Source organism: Neolamprologus multifasciatus, chromosome 18, assembly GCF_963576455.1.
Source record: "Neolamprologus multifasciatus chromosome 18, fNeoMul1.2, whole genome shotgun sequence".
Taxonomy (NCBI): Eukaryota; Metazoa; Chordata; class Actinopteri; order Cichliformes; family Cichlidae; genus Neolamprologus; species Neolamprologus multifasciatus.
In genome coordinates, this window is record NC_140456.1 from 3,390,344 (window position 1) to 3,406,453 (window position 16,110).

The 16,110-nt window shown below is 39.9% G+C and overlaps 1 protein-coding gene across 1 annotated transcript in view; it reads left to right on the forward strand.

The window, feature by feature from the left end:
- myo10 (myosin X) overlaps positions 1-16,110 on the forward strand; it is a 165,468-nt gene that overhangs the window by 55,351 nt on the left and 94,007 nt on the right. Inside the window, 1 exon segment of the mRNA XM_085141052.1 lies at positions 15,951-16,109. Coding sequence (XP_084997178.1) covers positions 15,951-16,109 — 159 coding nt within the window.

Sequence of the window (16,110 nt, forward strand, 5' to 3'; positions counted from 1 at the left end):
TTAGCCATTTGAATCAGCTGTGTTGGATCAAGCACACATCTAAAACCTGCAGGACACCGGCCCTCGAGGCCTGGAGTTCGACACCTGTGTTTTAGGACGTTGCGTTGGCAATGAATGAATTTAATTGTATGATTGTTTGAGTAACTGAACTACAGCTTGCAAACTGAGACAACTTCTTATGGCTGATGTCCACATGTTGGTGTGGAGACATCGGTGACGCCATTATTTGGAACACTTACTCTATTTCCCTAATGCCAAATTTGGCAACTGATCATTAACCAATCCACATTGCACCAGACACCAACAGCCCATCCTGCAGGAAGTTGGCCTACAGGAGCTCCGACCCATGTAGCTTATTTGGGGTGGGCTTTTCTCCACCTTTGAGCCCCTCCAGATTGTGTGGGGCCGTGGCATGGCATGGTATCTTGTTCATGCGTGAGGGAAGAGCCAAGTGGGAGACTGATAGATGGACTGGTGCAACAGTGATAAAGAGATAAGGTGAGGAGCTTGATCATAGCCAGTTGCGGTGGTTCGGATAATTGACATTGCGTCAGTGATAACTAACTTGACGGGAACTTTCTGTCTTCTGTTAGCTGAATCGTTGACCAGGTAGTTCAGGTATGTCAGCTTCTCGTCCCTCGGACACGCTTAAACTGAAACTGTTTAGGGTCTTTCTACACTAGTAGTTCTAACCAGAACCAGCAGCAGGAGAAGAACTAAATGATTTGTCATTTCACTGAACTCACGCAAGTGTGAGGAAGTGAAACTGCAAAAAAAAACTGAATCTGGAGAAAACAAATGCTTAAGAAAAAGGGAAAAAGGTGGGCGTGTCTAAACTAAACCCTAACAAGCCAAACCGGGGGTCACAGAGTCATTATAGAGGAACCTTTTTAGGAATTGAAAGAGTCCAGGATGTTTAATATCTGCAGTCTTCCACATGTTTGTGCTTCAGCGAGTTCCACCGCCACCTATTCTCCCGTTCAACCAAAGCCTTTAAAATCAGGCCAACAAACAATAACCTGTGCAAGCTGTTTGGGTGGATTTACTCTGCACTAGCCTCCTGTGCTGACAGCTTTAACAAAGACTTCCTGTGTAGCCAGTGAGCAGCAGAGGGTCACTACCAGAGGACAGCCGCTAAATGTGAGTGCTGAGGGATTTAGGGTCATGTTGAGCTGAAGTATTGTCCTGAAGATTTACTGGCAGATTAAGGCATTCTTATCTCCTGGCCTCTGCTCGTTCAGAGAGTCTGTTAGACCTGCCGTCCACTGAAGCTAATGACTCTCCTCACCACAGTAAAAAATGTCAACTAGAGGATGGAGGGGTCCGTCTCTCTTTAGATCTGTCGCCTCAGGAGTCCACGTGAACTTGGCGTTCTTGTAATGTGTTTCCAGCAGGTCAAAGTTTTCTCTTACTGAGTGAAAAATCTCTGCTTTTCCACATCTACATGATAAATTAGCTTTGTTAAGGTTTCGTGCTATCCGTGGATCAGACAGATCCTATAGATATAGGAGACACTTTGGTTTGTTGTTTGTTTTTTGTAGTGCCACCATTCATGCTCCCCTGAGGATGAATTGTAATGGTTTTATATCCAAGTAACTCGAAATCTTTTCTTCCCTCTTACCAGCATTTTTGCATGCTACCTGACTCGCTGCTTTGGAGCCTCACAGTTCAAACAAATTATACTGTGTGGTGATAAAGTTGTCTTTGTTAATAAAGTTTTACTTGTATTACTCATCTTACCTGTACCTTCACTTCCTGTACCTGTTTCTTCTCTTGTGTCTTTCTCTTATTTTTGTTTTTTCTCCTTTTTTTTTTCAATACATCCATCTCTGTTGTCCATTTAATTTTTCTTTATTTTTATTTTTTTATTAAATTAAATTATTTTTAAAATTGTTTTATTTTAGTCTCTAATCATTTGATAATTTAACTTGTTTGGGGTTTTTTTTTTATGTTAAATGACTCTTTAATCCTTATTTTTCCTTCGATCTCTTCATTATTCTTTGGGTTTCCGCCTGTTTCTTATTTTTCTCTCTTCCATCCTTGTCTTTTTTCTATATTTTCTTGTTATTCATCTTTTTGATTTCCTTTTATTTCTGCTTTTCATATTACTCGTCTTCTATCTCCTCTCTCTCATCTAGTTTATTTTTCTCTCAGCTCCTTCAGTTGCTGTAAACAGCTGTGATAATCTCACTGAAGATCGTGTGTTGAACGGTTTCTTTTTGATAAGCTCAGAGTTAAGAACATAAAGGCACTACGCTCTGCTCAAGAGCCTCAACAATACTAGTAATAGTTATTTATAATCGCTTACTACACACCACAAACTAGTGTGACTAGCATCAGGAGTGGCCTTCTGTTCCGTCGGCTCTCCTGTAACTAAATAAAGTGCCTTAAAACAGTGACTGCAGTGCGTGCCCTTGAGCAAGACATCGTACAGCAGCTCCTTTGTATCATTAACCGAGTGCTGAAGTCGTGATACAAACAAGTGTGTTTGCATGCATGTCCATTGTTCTTTTGTGCATTTGTGTGAACTCATTCTAATTCATAGATTTAAATATGAAGGTGTGTGTTCGTGTGTGTCTGCCAGTTGTCTGTTGTGTGTAACTGGAGATGAACGTCACCTGTTGCTGCTCCTTGTGAGGAAATCCAGCTGACGAGTCAGAGAAACGCGTTACTGCAACACTGTTAACGTCACAGTGGCTACAGAGTGAACGCTGTGGGCTCATAAGTTACTGAAGTGCTTCACTAGTACAACGCTGCACGCTTTCTGATGGTTTTTAAGGCTTAAAGAATAAAAGTGTGTTATTGGAGTGGAGTTGTATTTAATTATTATTATTATTTCCCAAAATTAGCCAAATATAAAATTAACCCAACCTGTTGCTTACAGCACTGTGCACATGTGTACACTAGGGGTGCAACAATACTCGTATTGATATTGAACCGTTCGATACAGTGCTTTCGGTTCGGTACGCATATGTATCGAACAATACAAAATTTTTAATTTATTTTATCAACTTTCCTTCTGACGGTGCTGTCTGTGTTCAGCGATCAGTGGATCTGCGCTCGACAGTGCAGCCTAGGCGGAGTAGTCGAATGCAGATTCACTGAGCGCAGGGCAAGCTAGCGAGACAGAAGCTAAGCTCGTTGCAACATGGCAAATTGAACCTCCCCCACCCTCATTCAGATGTGGCGTTTGGAACTATTTTGGTTTTCATGTGACGTATGACCCTGAAGGTAAGCGCGTCATGGACTAAAGTAAAACAGTATGTCGGATGTGCCAGCAATGCTCAATTACATGGGTGGGAACTACTGCGTTAGCGCAGTTAGCTCGTTAACGTGTTGACGCTGTCCAGCCCCACGCACGGGGCGATCCGCGGTAGCTCGTTAATGGAGATTTGCCGTGTTGTGGCGTTAACGTCATTTCACTAGTGGGAACACAACGAATATGACTGCACATTTACTCCGACAGCATCCTAGTGCAAAGACAAGTGGAAGCAGACAAAAACAACAAGCACGCATGCTACAAACTTTAGCCGAGTCATTTAGACAGCCGTTAGCACATGATTCTCCTTATGGGGACCTGATATGTTTAATATGCTGCTGAGAATATAGCCCAGAAGAAGCGTATAGTATAGCTTTTATTTTGGAAAGAGCCATTTCTCTGTAATAAACTCTTTTCCAAAGATGAGTGATTTCTCCATCAGATAGATTTATTTTTTTTATTACTTTGTTGTTTCAGCAACATTAAATTTAAAAACTGTACTTTTGAGTTAAAATATATATTTATAATTTTAGTAAATGACAAATTTAAAAAGCATGAACATTTTTTGTATCGAAAAAATATCAAACCGTGACACCAAAGTATCGAACCAAACCGTGAATTTTGTGTATCGTTGCACCCCTAATGTACACGTGTCATTTATTCCTATTACACATGGTCAAACAACAATCTTTGAATGTTTTTTTTCTCCTGTTTTTGACGTAATGCAAAGACAACATACTGTGTTTAATTTTCTGTCAGCGTTTAAGCACCCTGCTGCTAAATGTGTCCGCTCCTTTTTCTGTTACTTCGGTGTCACTTACACTTAGTGACAAACAACAAACTATTGAACTAATTGGAATTAGCGTGTTCAGCCTGAGTGTAATCTAGCTGCTAAATCCATTAAATCTGCTGAGCTCTTAATCCTGAGGATAAATTTGGTGACACCAGACTCGGGATAAAATTCAAACTTTTATTCCTTCTACCCCGAGAGAATAATGAGCCCAGTTCATTCCTCATATTGAAGCTTTGAGTGGCCTTCAGTGGTTAAAGTGCTGTTAAATGTTAGTGTGTGTGTGTGTGTGTGTGTGGGGACACCTTTCTGTCAGAGGTTGCCGAGTTCCTCTCGTCTTGCTCGGGTTTCAGTGTTTTTGACGGTGCAGACAGTCGCCTCCTCCTTCACTGACTGCAGGACAATGCAGGAGGAGATGAATGGTGATTCAAAGAGCAGCTGCTGCTTTTGATGATGATGAAAGGTGGGGGAGTGAAGCTGGAGGAGAGTGGATGTTACCTGTTCAACTCGCTGACAGAGCGAGGGGCAGCGAGGGGCCGGGGGGCTCAGTTTTCAACCTAACAACACATAATGAAGAGTTTCATTTCCCCTCTCCTGACAAACTGATCACTGGCACGATAGGTCAGAGCGATTATTAAATGTTACTGAAGTAATTATCCGCCTGCAGCCTTTTGGTGTCTGTTAACACACAGACTTTAGGTCCTAATGCTGTTTCATTAAGGCTTTTGTTAAGGCACCCACACCTGTTCTAATAGGTGTGGGTGCAAAAACAATATAAATACTAGCAGCATAGAACTAGCTGAACTAGCTCGGGGCTAGCTCGGGGCTAGCTCGGGGCTAGCTCGGGGCTAGCTGTTATCTCAGCAAAAAAAAAATTTTGGCACAACTTCACCTGCTTCCAAGGTGCATGGAGAGGATAAAAGAATTCACAAAGCAGGAACTCCAGCAACACTTGAGGGAAGATGAACAACTTTAATAATAGACGAACGCGTTTTGGCTTGTGGCCTTCATCAGGGTCATAGTAAAACATTGTAAAAATTGCTTAAATACAAGACAGGAAAAAGAAACAAATTTCAAATTAACCAGTCAAAACGTCATAGATAGGTCAGCTGACATATAATAGGTAGGTATTGGTTAATTGGCTAAGTCACGCCCAAGTAAATACCGGACTAGATCATTACTGATGAGGAGGAGGGGGGGTGACATAACCCCTATATGTCTGAAAATAACACATGCATGAAATGCATAAGGAGGATGCTATAAATATACACACAGGTTTAAAAAAAAAGGGGGGGGGTCTTTAATGGTAAAAGCACGTTTGAATTAGAAAACAAGATTACATCATCACATGGGAACACATTTGTTAAAAGATCCTTATTTATGTCTCTAAAATGTAAAATATCTCAAATTTAGACTTGAATTGTAGACCTAAGATGAGATGTCTAAAGCGCTACTTCTGTTATCTAGCTGTTATCTCAGACATTTGGCGGGCACGTCTCCACTCCCCCTGATTTAAAAATTTGTAGCTTAAAAATCCAAGAAGCAAAATCACCTGAGAGGATTCGTCAGACTCCCCATGGAGACTACATGCAGTCGTATCAAACAACTATAAACACCACAGTGGAATTTCCCTGTTTTATAAACTGAAGCTAAAGATAAGAAGCAGATAAAGACTTTTAAATTGTTTTTAGTCTGGGAATTACACCTTTGACTCATATCCTTTCATCGTGGTAATTACAGCCATGTGGCTCGCCACACTGATAGAAAAAAGTAGGAACATTTCACATAAGCAAAAAACAGAGAAAAAGTAAGTACTAACGGCTATATTATAAACATATAGCCGGGATAAAATGATTCAGAAGCCCCTTGTTTTGCTTTATGAAAAGAAACTGGCAATATTTCAAGTACCATACCACCTTTATTTATAAAGCACTTTAACATAAAACCAGAGTTCACAAAGTGCTGTACATGCTAATAGCATAAGTAAAGAAGATTAAAATGAGATAAGATAAAATAAATAACTAAAAAACTAAAATAAATTGAAACATGTTAAAACAAATTGAGTCAACCCCTCTAATCAATGCCAAAGGCTTCAGCGAATAAATATATTTTAAGAAGACTTTTAAATTCAGAAAGAGAAGAAGCCTGCCTAACATGCAAGGGTAGATCATTCCACAACTTTGGAGCAACTACAGCAAAAGCACGATCACCTTTAAATTTATACTTAGTTTTCGGTACCTTAAGGAGCTGCTGATTGGCGGACCTAAGGGAACGGGCAGGTGTATATGGTTGTAGTAGCTCCGAGAGGTAGGGGGGGGGCATTAAGAGATTTAAAAGCAAATAAGAGAATTTTAAAAACGATCCTAAAATGTACAGGTAGCCAGTGGAGTGAAATTAAAATTGGGGTAATGTGCTCAGATTTACTACTCAGAAGTAGTAAATTTAAAAAGAAAAATAATTGGGGTCTTTCAGAGCGAGCTACTGGCCAATAATCTGACAAAATCTGCATTTTTCTCAGAGAACAGGCCACGGAATAAGTATCACCACGATGGGTGATGGACCAGTCGAGGGGAAAATCCTTCGCTGCTAATTTTAAGTTCCTCTCTAATTGCCTGAACGTAAAGTGAATTCACTTTCCGGATCCATCTAAGCAAAAACAACAGAGTTTATCCGGTTTGATCCAGGAATAGAGCCTGTTGATCCAGGAGTACAGCAGTGACCCCACCCCTGCATCCTCCTCGCGTGCAGTGATGCTGCGTAATGGCTTTGTTTCACTGAGATTTACTCCTGTTAGCATCTGTCACTATAGGCTTAGCGCTCGGGGCCCCCGTGGCTTTGTTTTCAAGGCGTGGACCTCCACGAAGACAACTGAACCAATTAGAAATCTAATTGGGTCATTGTGGATGAACAATCTGTGCTCTCCTAGTGCTACATCCATAGAAATATATAAAATAAGGAAAGAAGATGGTATTTAGACCCATATATATATATATATATATATATATGCACAAGGTTTTTGGGGTGTTAAAAGGTGGATTTTTTCCAACTTCATTGTGACATCCTAGTTGAAATAAGTCCAAAGTGAAAAGGTGAAGTTGTTACCTGACAGATAAAGGTGTGTAAATAGTAAATACCTGCCCTTAAGGTTCAGGGCTTGCATGTTTGACTGTTGGCTATAAACAGTGTTTACATTGGACTAGTCTAACAAGTCTGTTCACCGTACAACAGTTTGCCTCATAGGGAAAAGCAAATAGTTTGAAATGGCATTCATATACGCATCTTTCATTCTGGGGTTTCCCAATTCCTTTACTTTGGGATAGCGATGCCTTTTATTGTACACATAAAAGTTAAAAAGCCCAAAGCCCATGACAAACTGACGTATACCGAGTGTTGAGTTTAGTCAACATCCTCGAGCAACTCCCTCATCTGAGGCAGTCAGCGTTTTAATGTGGCTCTTGTTTTCTCAGATGTTTGCTGTCAGACAACAAAAAGACCATGATGAAGGGAAACAGCCACATCCCGTTATGACCCATAGAGAGTAGAGCTCTGCACTCCTAAAATCCTGATCTTACGACTGTGATTGTGATCTGACAAACTCACCATTCACACGAGTTATGATAACGAGGCTCAACCTAAACGTTTCTGCCCCGGGAATGATTCTTAAAACTTGGAAATGAGTTCATATTTGTACCTTTACTGTTCTCTCATGTTGAAGTCAGTTTGAATTAGTTTTTGTTGGAGGCCTGAAATAAAGTTTGTGTTTAACACGGACCTTTAGACATGAATTCTGAAGCTGCTGTTTGTCACAGAAAAACGTTTTGCTAAGAAGTGGCTAAATTAAATTACTCAGGTTTTTGGGGAAATTTAACATCATGCAAAATAGGGCTGCCACAAACGATTATTTTGATAGTCGACTAGTCACCGATTATTTTTGCGATTAGTCGACTAATCAGATCATCATCCATTGGACGTAAAACATACAGCTTATTGCACCAGCAGCATCTGCTCTTATATAACTATCATTAGCTTACAGCTTTAAGTGTTTAAGGTATGTGCTAACTAAAAATAAAGACAAGATGATAGTTTATTAAATTTTAATGAAATCTGCAGGTTGTTTCGGTGAAGTTTAATAAACTCCTTGCTATCTAAAATATAACAGGACACCGGAGTAAATTCTTGAGCATCTCACACTTCTGATAATCAGCTGTCTGCTTGACGTTTATTCAGCTGTGTAAAAACTATAACTTTAATCTCAGCCAAACCGATTTACTCAGGAACAAATAAAATACTGAAAAAAAGCCAAACAATAACATTTTTAAGTTATCTAAGTGACTTATATATCATGTTTAACCTGAGTAGCGAAAGATGGCAGTGGGTTTGAAAACGATTTGCGGGAGTCCGGTGTTCTCACGGCTCTAGTTAGCCTAGCCCCCGGCTAGCTATCGAGCTAGTGGGTAACAGACGTCTCCGAAAACGTCGGAGCGCTTTTGAAAATATGTGGTGTCTTGATAAACTGAGCAGATATTTGAGGTTTACACAGCTACATTCTCGCCTGAAAATATGTTAAACGTTTATTTTGTGACCCAGAAAGAATAATAAGAGTAATATTAAAACGAACTAGCTGCCGCCATTGTTGGAAACTGAGCTGGGCTGCGCTATGAATTCTGGGACACAGCTTCTTCTTCTTCTTCTTTGGGGTTTAACGGCAGCTGGCATCCTTGTACATGCAGTGCTGCCATCTTCTGTTTCAGTCCGTTATTACACTCTTAAATCCTACTACTTATTCCTGCGTCTTTTATGATCTTACAAAGCTTCAAACGACACGTCCACTATTAAATCAGTCGTCGACGATTTTGATAGTCGACCTAATCGTGACTAGTTGACTAATCGTGGCAGCCCTAATGCAAAACACACTAAGGATGCTTCATACATTTATAGCCCAACATTAGTGCTGAACTTATTATGATTAGTGTTGACATTTTGTAAAGATCATCTTGAACAAACCTGACAGACTTCAAGACTCTTTTGACACCAACAGATGAATAACTGAAGAAACTTAAAGACAGAAGAGCTAAAGCTGAGTGTTTCATATATAGTTTGAAAACAGGTGCTACAGGAATGTATGGGGGGATGTCAGAGACATGTCGAAGTTAGTAAAATAGAAGTAATGGAAATTGCAAGTGAGGTGACTACAGAAGTGTAAACCTCTTTCAGTTTAGCTTTCATTACCAGAAGTCAAAGTATTTTGACTGAGCTGGAGTAATGAACCCGTCTGAACATGCCGGCAGGTTGTGAACGCCTCTCGGACTCGATCACGTTTCATCCATCTAAAGGAAAAACACATTTGAGAGATGAACTGAATCCCCTGAAGCGTCACCGAGAGAGGAATGTGAGAAATGAAGCCTGGCAGGATGCTGAAGGGCAGTTTTGGTGTTAATGTGTGCGTGGGGGTGTGAGGTCAGATGTGATCCACTCCTCAGACAGAGACTTGTTTTCTTCTGGAAGAGTCCCTCGGCCTCAGCGGGTCAGCGAATGGCTTCAGGGCCCCTCTGCTGTGTGTTTGAGTTTGTGTGTGTGGATACGCTGAGATGGTTGGTTCGTAAGGGTCTCGTTTTTTTTCTTAGTAACAATAGTTTATGTGGACAAAAGAAAGAATTTAAAGTACACTGCATCTTTGTAACGTCGTTCTGTTAGGGATGGGTACCGGTATCATGGCACGGGTTCTGACATAAACGGTAGTAACCAGACTGAAAAGCAGCGCACATTTCGGTGCTTTTTTTTCCTGAGATGTCACACACTTTAGATTCTAGCCAATCATTTTACGTTTCCGAGGATAGTAGGCGGGTCCAGGTACGTACGTTCTTTTAGAGCAGAGCTACAGATTAAAAATGCCCAAGGCGAAGCGGTCAAAAGTCTGGCTGTACTTCACAGCAAAAGATGCAAACTCAGCAGCTGCAACAAGTGCTTTAAGCTGATACTGTGATACTGTCAAAGGAGGTAACGCCTCAAATCTGATGAAACACCTGGCGACGCATAGCGTTTTTTAAAAGCCGAGAAATGCGCCGTATTTGATAGCTTGCTGCGAGACCTCACACCGAGCACATCTACTGCGGGTGTGGTGCCTGTTATTGACCCGGAGTTAGCAACATCCCCCAAAAACCCGAAGAGGAGAGTCCTGGCCCCTAGCCCTGCCAGTGTAGCAGAAATGATGAGGATGATGATGCAGCAGCAGCCGTTCTTCTCTGCGTGAGTAGCTTAATGTTGTTCGTGTGTAATTTACGTTGAGTAGGCTAACCACGTTATTACATTAATGCATGTAAGGTGAACTAGCAAACACCATCATAGCTACATGCAGCTGTCTTCTTGTTTGATGGCAGATACTCCCTTCACCCTGGACAAAAAGGCTAAAATGACCAAAGAAAAAGTGGAAAACAGTTAAACATGAGAGGTTTTTGGACAAAGTTTGTGTTTTTTCCATTGTTTAAGCTGCTTCCAGCCAAGAGTGATACCATATATGCCCCATAGCTGCAGAAAAGGCTAACATTGTTATCTTTTTACAAAAAAACAGCTGAACATGAGAGGTTTTTGGACCAATTTTGTGTTCTCCATTCTTTAAGCACCGGTTTGAGCACCGTTTAAGCACCGGCACCGTTTCAAAAGTAACAGTTTGGCACCGGTAATCGGATCAAACCTAAACGATACCCATCCCTACATTCTGTTATTTTCTGTTACGTTGTTTTTCAAACTTTAAAATGATGGAATATTCACTTCATTATTTATGTTTTTTCCAGCCTATTGAAACCGCAAGCCAACTTTTTCCTCTCTTGGCATCTTATAAGCTACGGCTTTACCATTTCCCAGAAAGACCTTGTTTTGGAGTGGTGTTTGTTTTAATGTGGTGAATATGCAAACTCTAGCTTGTCTCTAAAGCCGTTTTCACATGAAGTCAGCACTCCCTGAACGTTTTTAGGATTTTTAGGCTTTGGGCTTCATGTAATTCCAAAGTGTACGGTGAAGATGATAAAGTCTGAAGCAGTTAAAGCACCAGCTACACCTGTAGTGTAAAGTTTTAATGCTTGACCAACATTTTTGAGCTTGTGAAATAAAAGTTCTTCTTTGTACTGCAAGTTTTGTTGTAGCCTTAAAGTTCTTGTTGATTTAACCAGCAGAAGCACATGTGAGAATGGAAACAGTTTTACATTAGCTGGTCTTTAATGTGCCGGCTTCCATAGTTCTTGTGTGAAATGTGTTGACGTCCAGTATTCACTCTCTTTTTAGCTCGTATATTGGTCGCTAATATCTTGAGCTTTTACTGCTAAATGTCTCATTATGTTCAGCACTTTGTCTCCAGCCGTTGTTGGAAGAGAGGATGATAAAATGTGCTGTAATGCTCTGTATCCCAAAGTTCTGCAATAACTGAAATACTGCATTATTTCACCTCGTGTGTCATTGCTAAAGGTTACTGAAATATCTGGGAAATGCCCCGTTCATGTGTGTTGCTGAAAATACTTTGTGGTTTGGTTGTTTGGAGAAAAGGCTGAGACAGCAGAGGGTTTGGCTGCTCTGCATTTTCCATCCCAAAGCCAACTAGACTTAAAGTCAGATGGAGTAATACCTCACTGATGAATTTCTAGCAGTTAAATAAAAGCGATTACCAACAGAGTCCAGCAGTGAGGACAGTTTTCTACTTCAGAATCTGATAGTTGTCTTCTGAAAGATGCCCAGACCTCCCTGCAGCGATGGATCATTATTTCGAGCACATCTCCCTTGGTGATCCTGCAGGCTGCAACTCCCTGCAGAGCAGTGATAATTGGAGGTCTGCCCTAAATTAACCTCTCTGTCTCTTGCTTTTCACAACTGGACCATCGCGTGGCCTTAAACAGTTGGCTCTACTGACCGACTGTAGAAAGCTGCCTAGAAGAATGGCCTCTTTGTCGACATGCTGAAGAGATTTGAGCCTGTGCTGTTGCACGGTTGAAACTCTAGATTTGTTCCTTCTGCTTTTACTTTTCTATTTGGATTTCATTTTTATTACAAATAATTCCAGAAGACTAATTGGAGGTGAAAAAGTTAATAAATATAATATTTTAATACAGAAATGGTCAAAAATAGTAAATGGTTAATAGGAGAACATTTTAACGGATTAGTCCTACAGGCTTTGGAGCCAATGGGTTGGATGAAATGTTCTTTCTTTGTGATACTGCTATCAATGTTGTGATTTCTGCATGATGTTCAGAGTCAAGTTTGTGGTCTAACCATGAAGGCCGAATCAATTTTAAGGAAAGATACTTTACCAAAGAACACGGATGAGAAATTGTGGCTTTCCAACAAGCAGAAGTCATGACATCACACGTTACGTGTTTCAGCGCTTAGTCTTCGTCTCTCTTCGCTATAACAGACAGGTGTGTCTCCGGCTTATGTGCATGCATAAATTCCAATCTCCACGAGAAGCCTTTGTGGTGGTTGAGGCCTGATGTCCTTAACTACAGTGTAGACATGCATCAGATCTCAACAAATTGAGTCTGTTTGGATTTTGGACAGTTAGTTCAACCTAATAATAATAATTTAAAAAAACCATAATGAAATAAATGGATGGACGGTGGATTGATCTGCGCACCAATCCTTTAAGGATTTGATTAGCTCGAGTTCTTCAGAGTTAAATGTAGTGTTTGATCAGGCTTTTAAGGCTGTCTGATGATGGAAACCAACAATTTATACATTTATGCAAAGAGTGAACTTAATTTGTCCTCCAAACTGAATCACAAGCAAGATAGAAAGTTGGCTTTTATCTCAGTAACAGTTTTATGAAACACACAGAAGACTGAACATAAGATGGAAGTAATACAAGTTTAGAAAACTTTGATAATTAAATGACAGAATGAGCTTTATAATGGTTTGAAAATGCAGTGGGGTATTTAACAGCTATCACGTTGCACGACGAGAGTTTAGTCTGGAGAAGCTGTTCGGCCTTGTCCTCAGACACATGATAAGAAGACATCTACTGATGGCTGCCCTCGTCCAGCTCCAGATTTCATGTTTATCACAACAAGCCTTGAATTATAAGCTGTGAGGAATTACAATACGTTTACATGAAACCTTCCAGTTAAATGCTGCCACCTGCAAAACAATAGCAGCTTAATGGAGGTGTATTTTCATCTGGAGGTCTAAAACAAATATAAGGTTTTCATTTGTTTCTTTGTAGTTTTTCTTTTGATTCACAAAAAAACTAAAGATCCATCTTATTCAATATTCTTGTGCACTTTCTCTTTATGCAAAATAAAAGCACCTGTTTTCAAAAGAAACGGGGATATCTGACCACTGTGACATTTCTTAAACCCTTCAAGAAATTCTCGTCTCGACAGCCACCTCAAAATGTCTCAAGGCATCTAAAAACATTTTTAAAGGAGGTATTTTGAAACATTATCTATATTGACTTTTCAGTGGAGCATAGCGACTGCATGCACTGAATCAGCAGTCAGTTCTGATAAATGGCTCGCAGCTTTGTCCTTAAATAAAATGTAAACTGCTTTTCCCCTGGGAGGAAGATTTCTACCATCATCTTAGCTCTTGTGGAATTCACTCATAGATTTTCAGTGTGCTGTTTATTTGTTTATTTATAAGGAACCCCATTAGCTTCCACAACAGTGGTTGCTAGTCTTCCTGGGGGCCAAACCATCGAATACCACCAAATAAAATGTTACACAATGAGTTGGATGCAAAATGTCCACATAATTTGGCTCTTACATCCACAATAAGGTTTTACAATTCTGAAAATGTAAACATGTAAATATTAAAAAATATAAAAAACACTCAAACAAAAGACACAATTTCCATTACAAGGGACATTACCCTCTTACAATTTTTACAAATAAATTAAAAACTGCTTAAATAGGCTTTTAGGTGATTTTTAAAATTATGAATAGAAGCCAATTGTCTAATTGCATAAGGCAACTTATTCCACTGAAAAGATGCTCTAAATATAACAGAGTTTTTCAAAAAGTTACTTTTAACTCGAGGAGTTACTAAATTGTGGTTAGTTGAGAATCTTGTAGCATGATTATGTATTTCATCTGGATGCTGCAACTGAGCATAAAAAAAGTGTGGTGTGTTTACCAGTGTTGCTTTCTTTAAAAATACAAGTAAGCCATAGTATAATTTAGCTTGTACAGAAAGCCAAGAAAGTTTATCGTGCATTTTATCAATACTTGGTACAATGCTGTGTCTCTCTCATAGTCTGTGCCTCTGGTATTCCTACTTCTCTACCGCTTTCTGAAGTTGTATCTTGCATACATTGTGTCCTGTCTTCAGTAGAATTCATAATCAGTGAGTTTTTGACACCTTTAACCTTTAACATGTGGAAATTCTACATCAAATATATTCTGTCTGTCTGTAACCACCGAACTTTGCATCCCATCCTTTCAGTAACATAAGATCAAAGTTGTCAGACAGAATATTATTCATTGTAAAAGCATACAGTTATTATGGTTTATCCAAAATATCTGCAATTTGTAGAAAAAGAAGTTGTGTTAAGCTGTCATGGTCCAGTCATTTTTCTCAGCTGTTTTCTGTTACGCTTCATCATGAAACTATGCACCACAACAATGTTTGCTATGTGTTCTTGGAATTTCATGTTTTTTCTCACTCTAGTTTATCCCCGATGAGCGCACGTGAATGCAATTTAATTCTAGAACTTTAATTAAGTTGAGTTTCAAAGAAAAAGGGGGAAATGCCGTCGACTTTGTTCGATACGTCTGGGTTTTCAGAAGTCTGAGCTTCTAAAAACCCAGGAAAACCGGGTCCTTAAGAGAGTTTGGTTGGAAAAATGTTGTGAGATTCTTTATCACTCCTAAACTTACAGCTCGGCAAACAGGCTCACAGAGCCAGGGCCTATGTTGGAGAGGTTGTGGTACCCCCATGGCAAACCATTTTCATGTCTTCTGGGCCTGCCCAAGGATCCAGCCATATTGGGGGGAGGTGGCCATTGAGATAAACAAAATAATCGGGATAAAAATAGACTATTCATTTGATACGTTGTATCTTGGCAATTTACCTAAGGCGCTTCCACATAAAGATAATTATTTATTGAAAATACTTTTGACTAGCAGCAGAAAGGCCATAACCCGAAGATGGCTAAAGGCAGACCCTCCAACTCGGGAGTGGAAGAAATTTCTGGAATGGAAAGACTTACCTTTGTCCTTAGACTTGAGCTTGAGAAATTCAAGAAGCTCTGGGAAAATGGATTGTGTACTCCCTTTGTACTGAACAATTGAATATTACCATGATGTAAGTAGATACTAATGTTGGGAATGTGTATGTCTTCCATGCTGACCTAAAGTTTTGTATTCTCATACTGTAAATTAATAAATAAAAAGTTATAAAAAAAAAAAAGAAAAGAAGTCTGAGCTTTTTAACATTTCTCAGAAGCTGCTGTGGTCTGGTGCTTTTGCCTTTATCTGTTCTTGTCTGCCTCATTCTCTCATAAAAGAGCCAAACCGAGTGAAATTCAAATCTAAAAATACACTTGTAAAACTTGTGGTAGAAAACTGGCAGCCCGACGTCCACATCTGGCCTTAAACCAGAGAAGAAATGACCTGTGACCAGATCAGACTTTAAGAGGAAGTTGACATGGACCAATTCTGCTGTAAAACAGCATCTCAGGAAACTGCTCTGCTGTGGGGATAAATGATTTCCTGTGATTTTTAACATGATTGCCTCTTAGGGGATATATCGGCCCTAAAGTTGGGGAAATAAAGTCTGAGTAATATGAGGGTTGATTTTATTAATTCTACTTCAAAGATTTCCTGCAGTAGTTCTTCGATCCTCTGCTTTTAGAACGTCAATGTGGATTCATGTGATCATTTACATAGTTTACATATGGACTTTTTCCATTTTCTGACCCAGGTGTACACCTACAAGCAGAATACGCTCACCAGGCAGAAAGTGCAACCCATGCACCGTAGCAGCATCAGAGGAGTGGAGGACATGGCGAGCCTCGAGGACCTTCACGATGGCGCCATCATGCACAACCTGTACCTGCGCTATAAACAGAAGTACATCTATG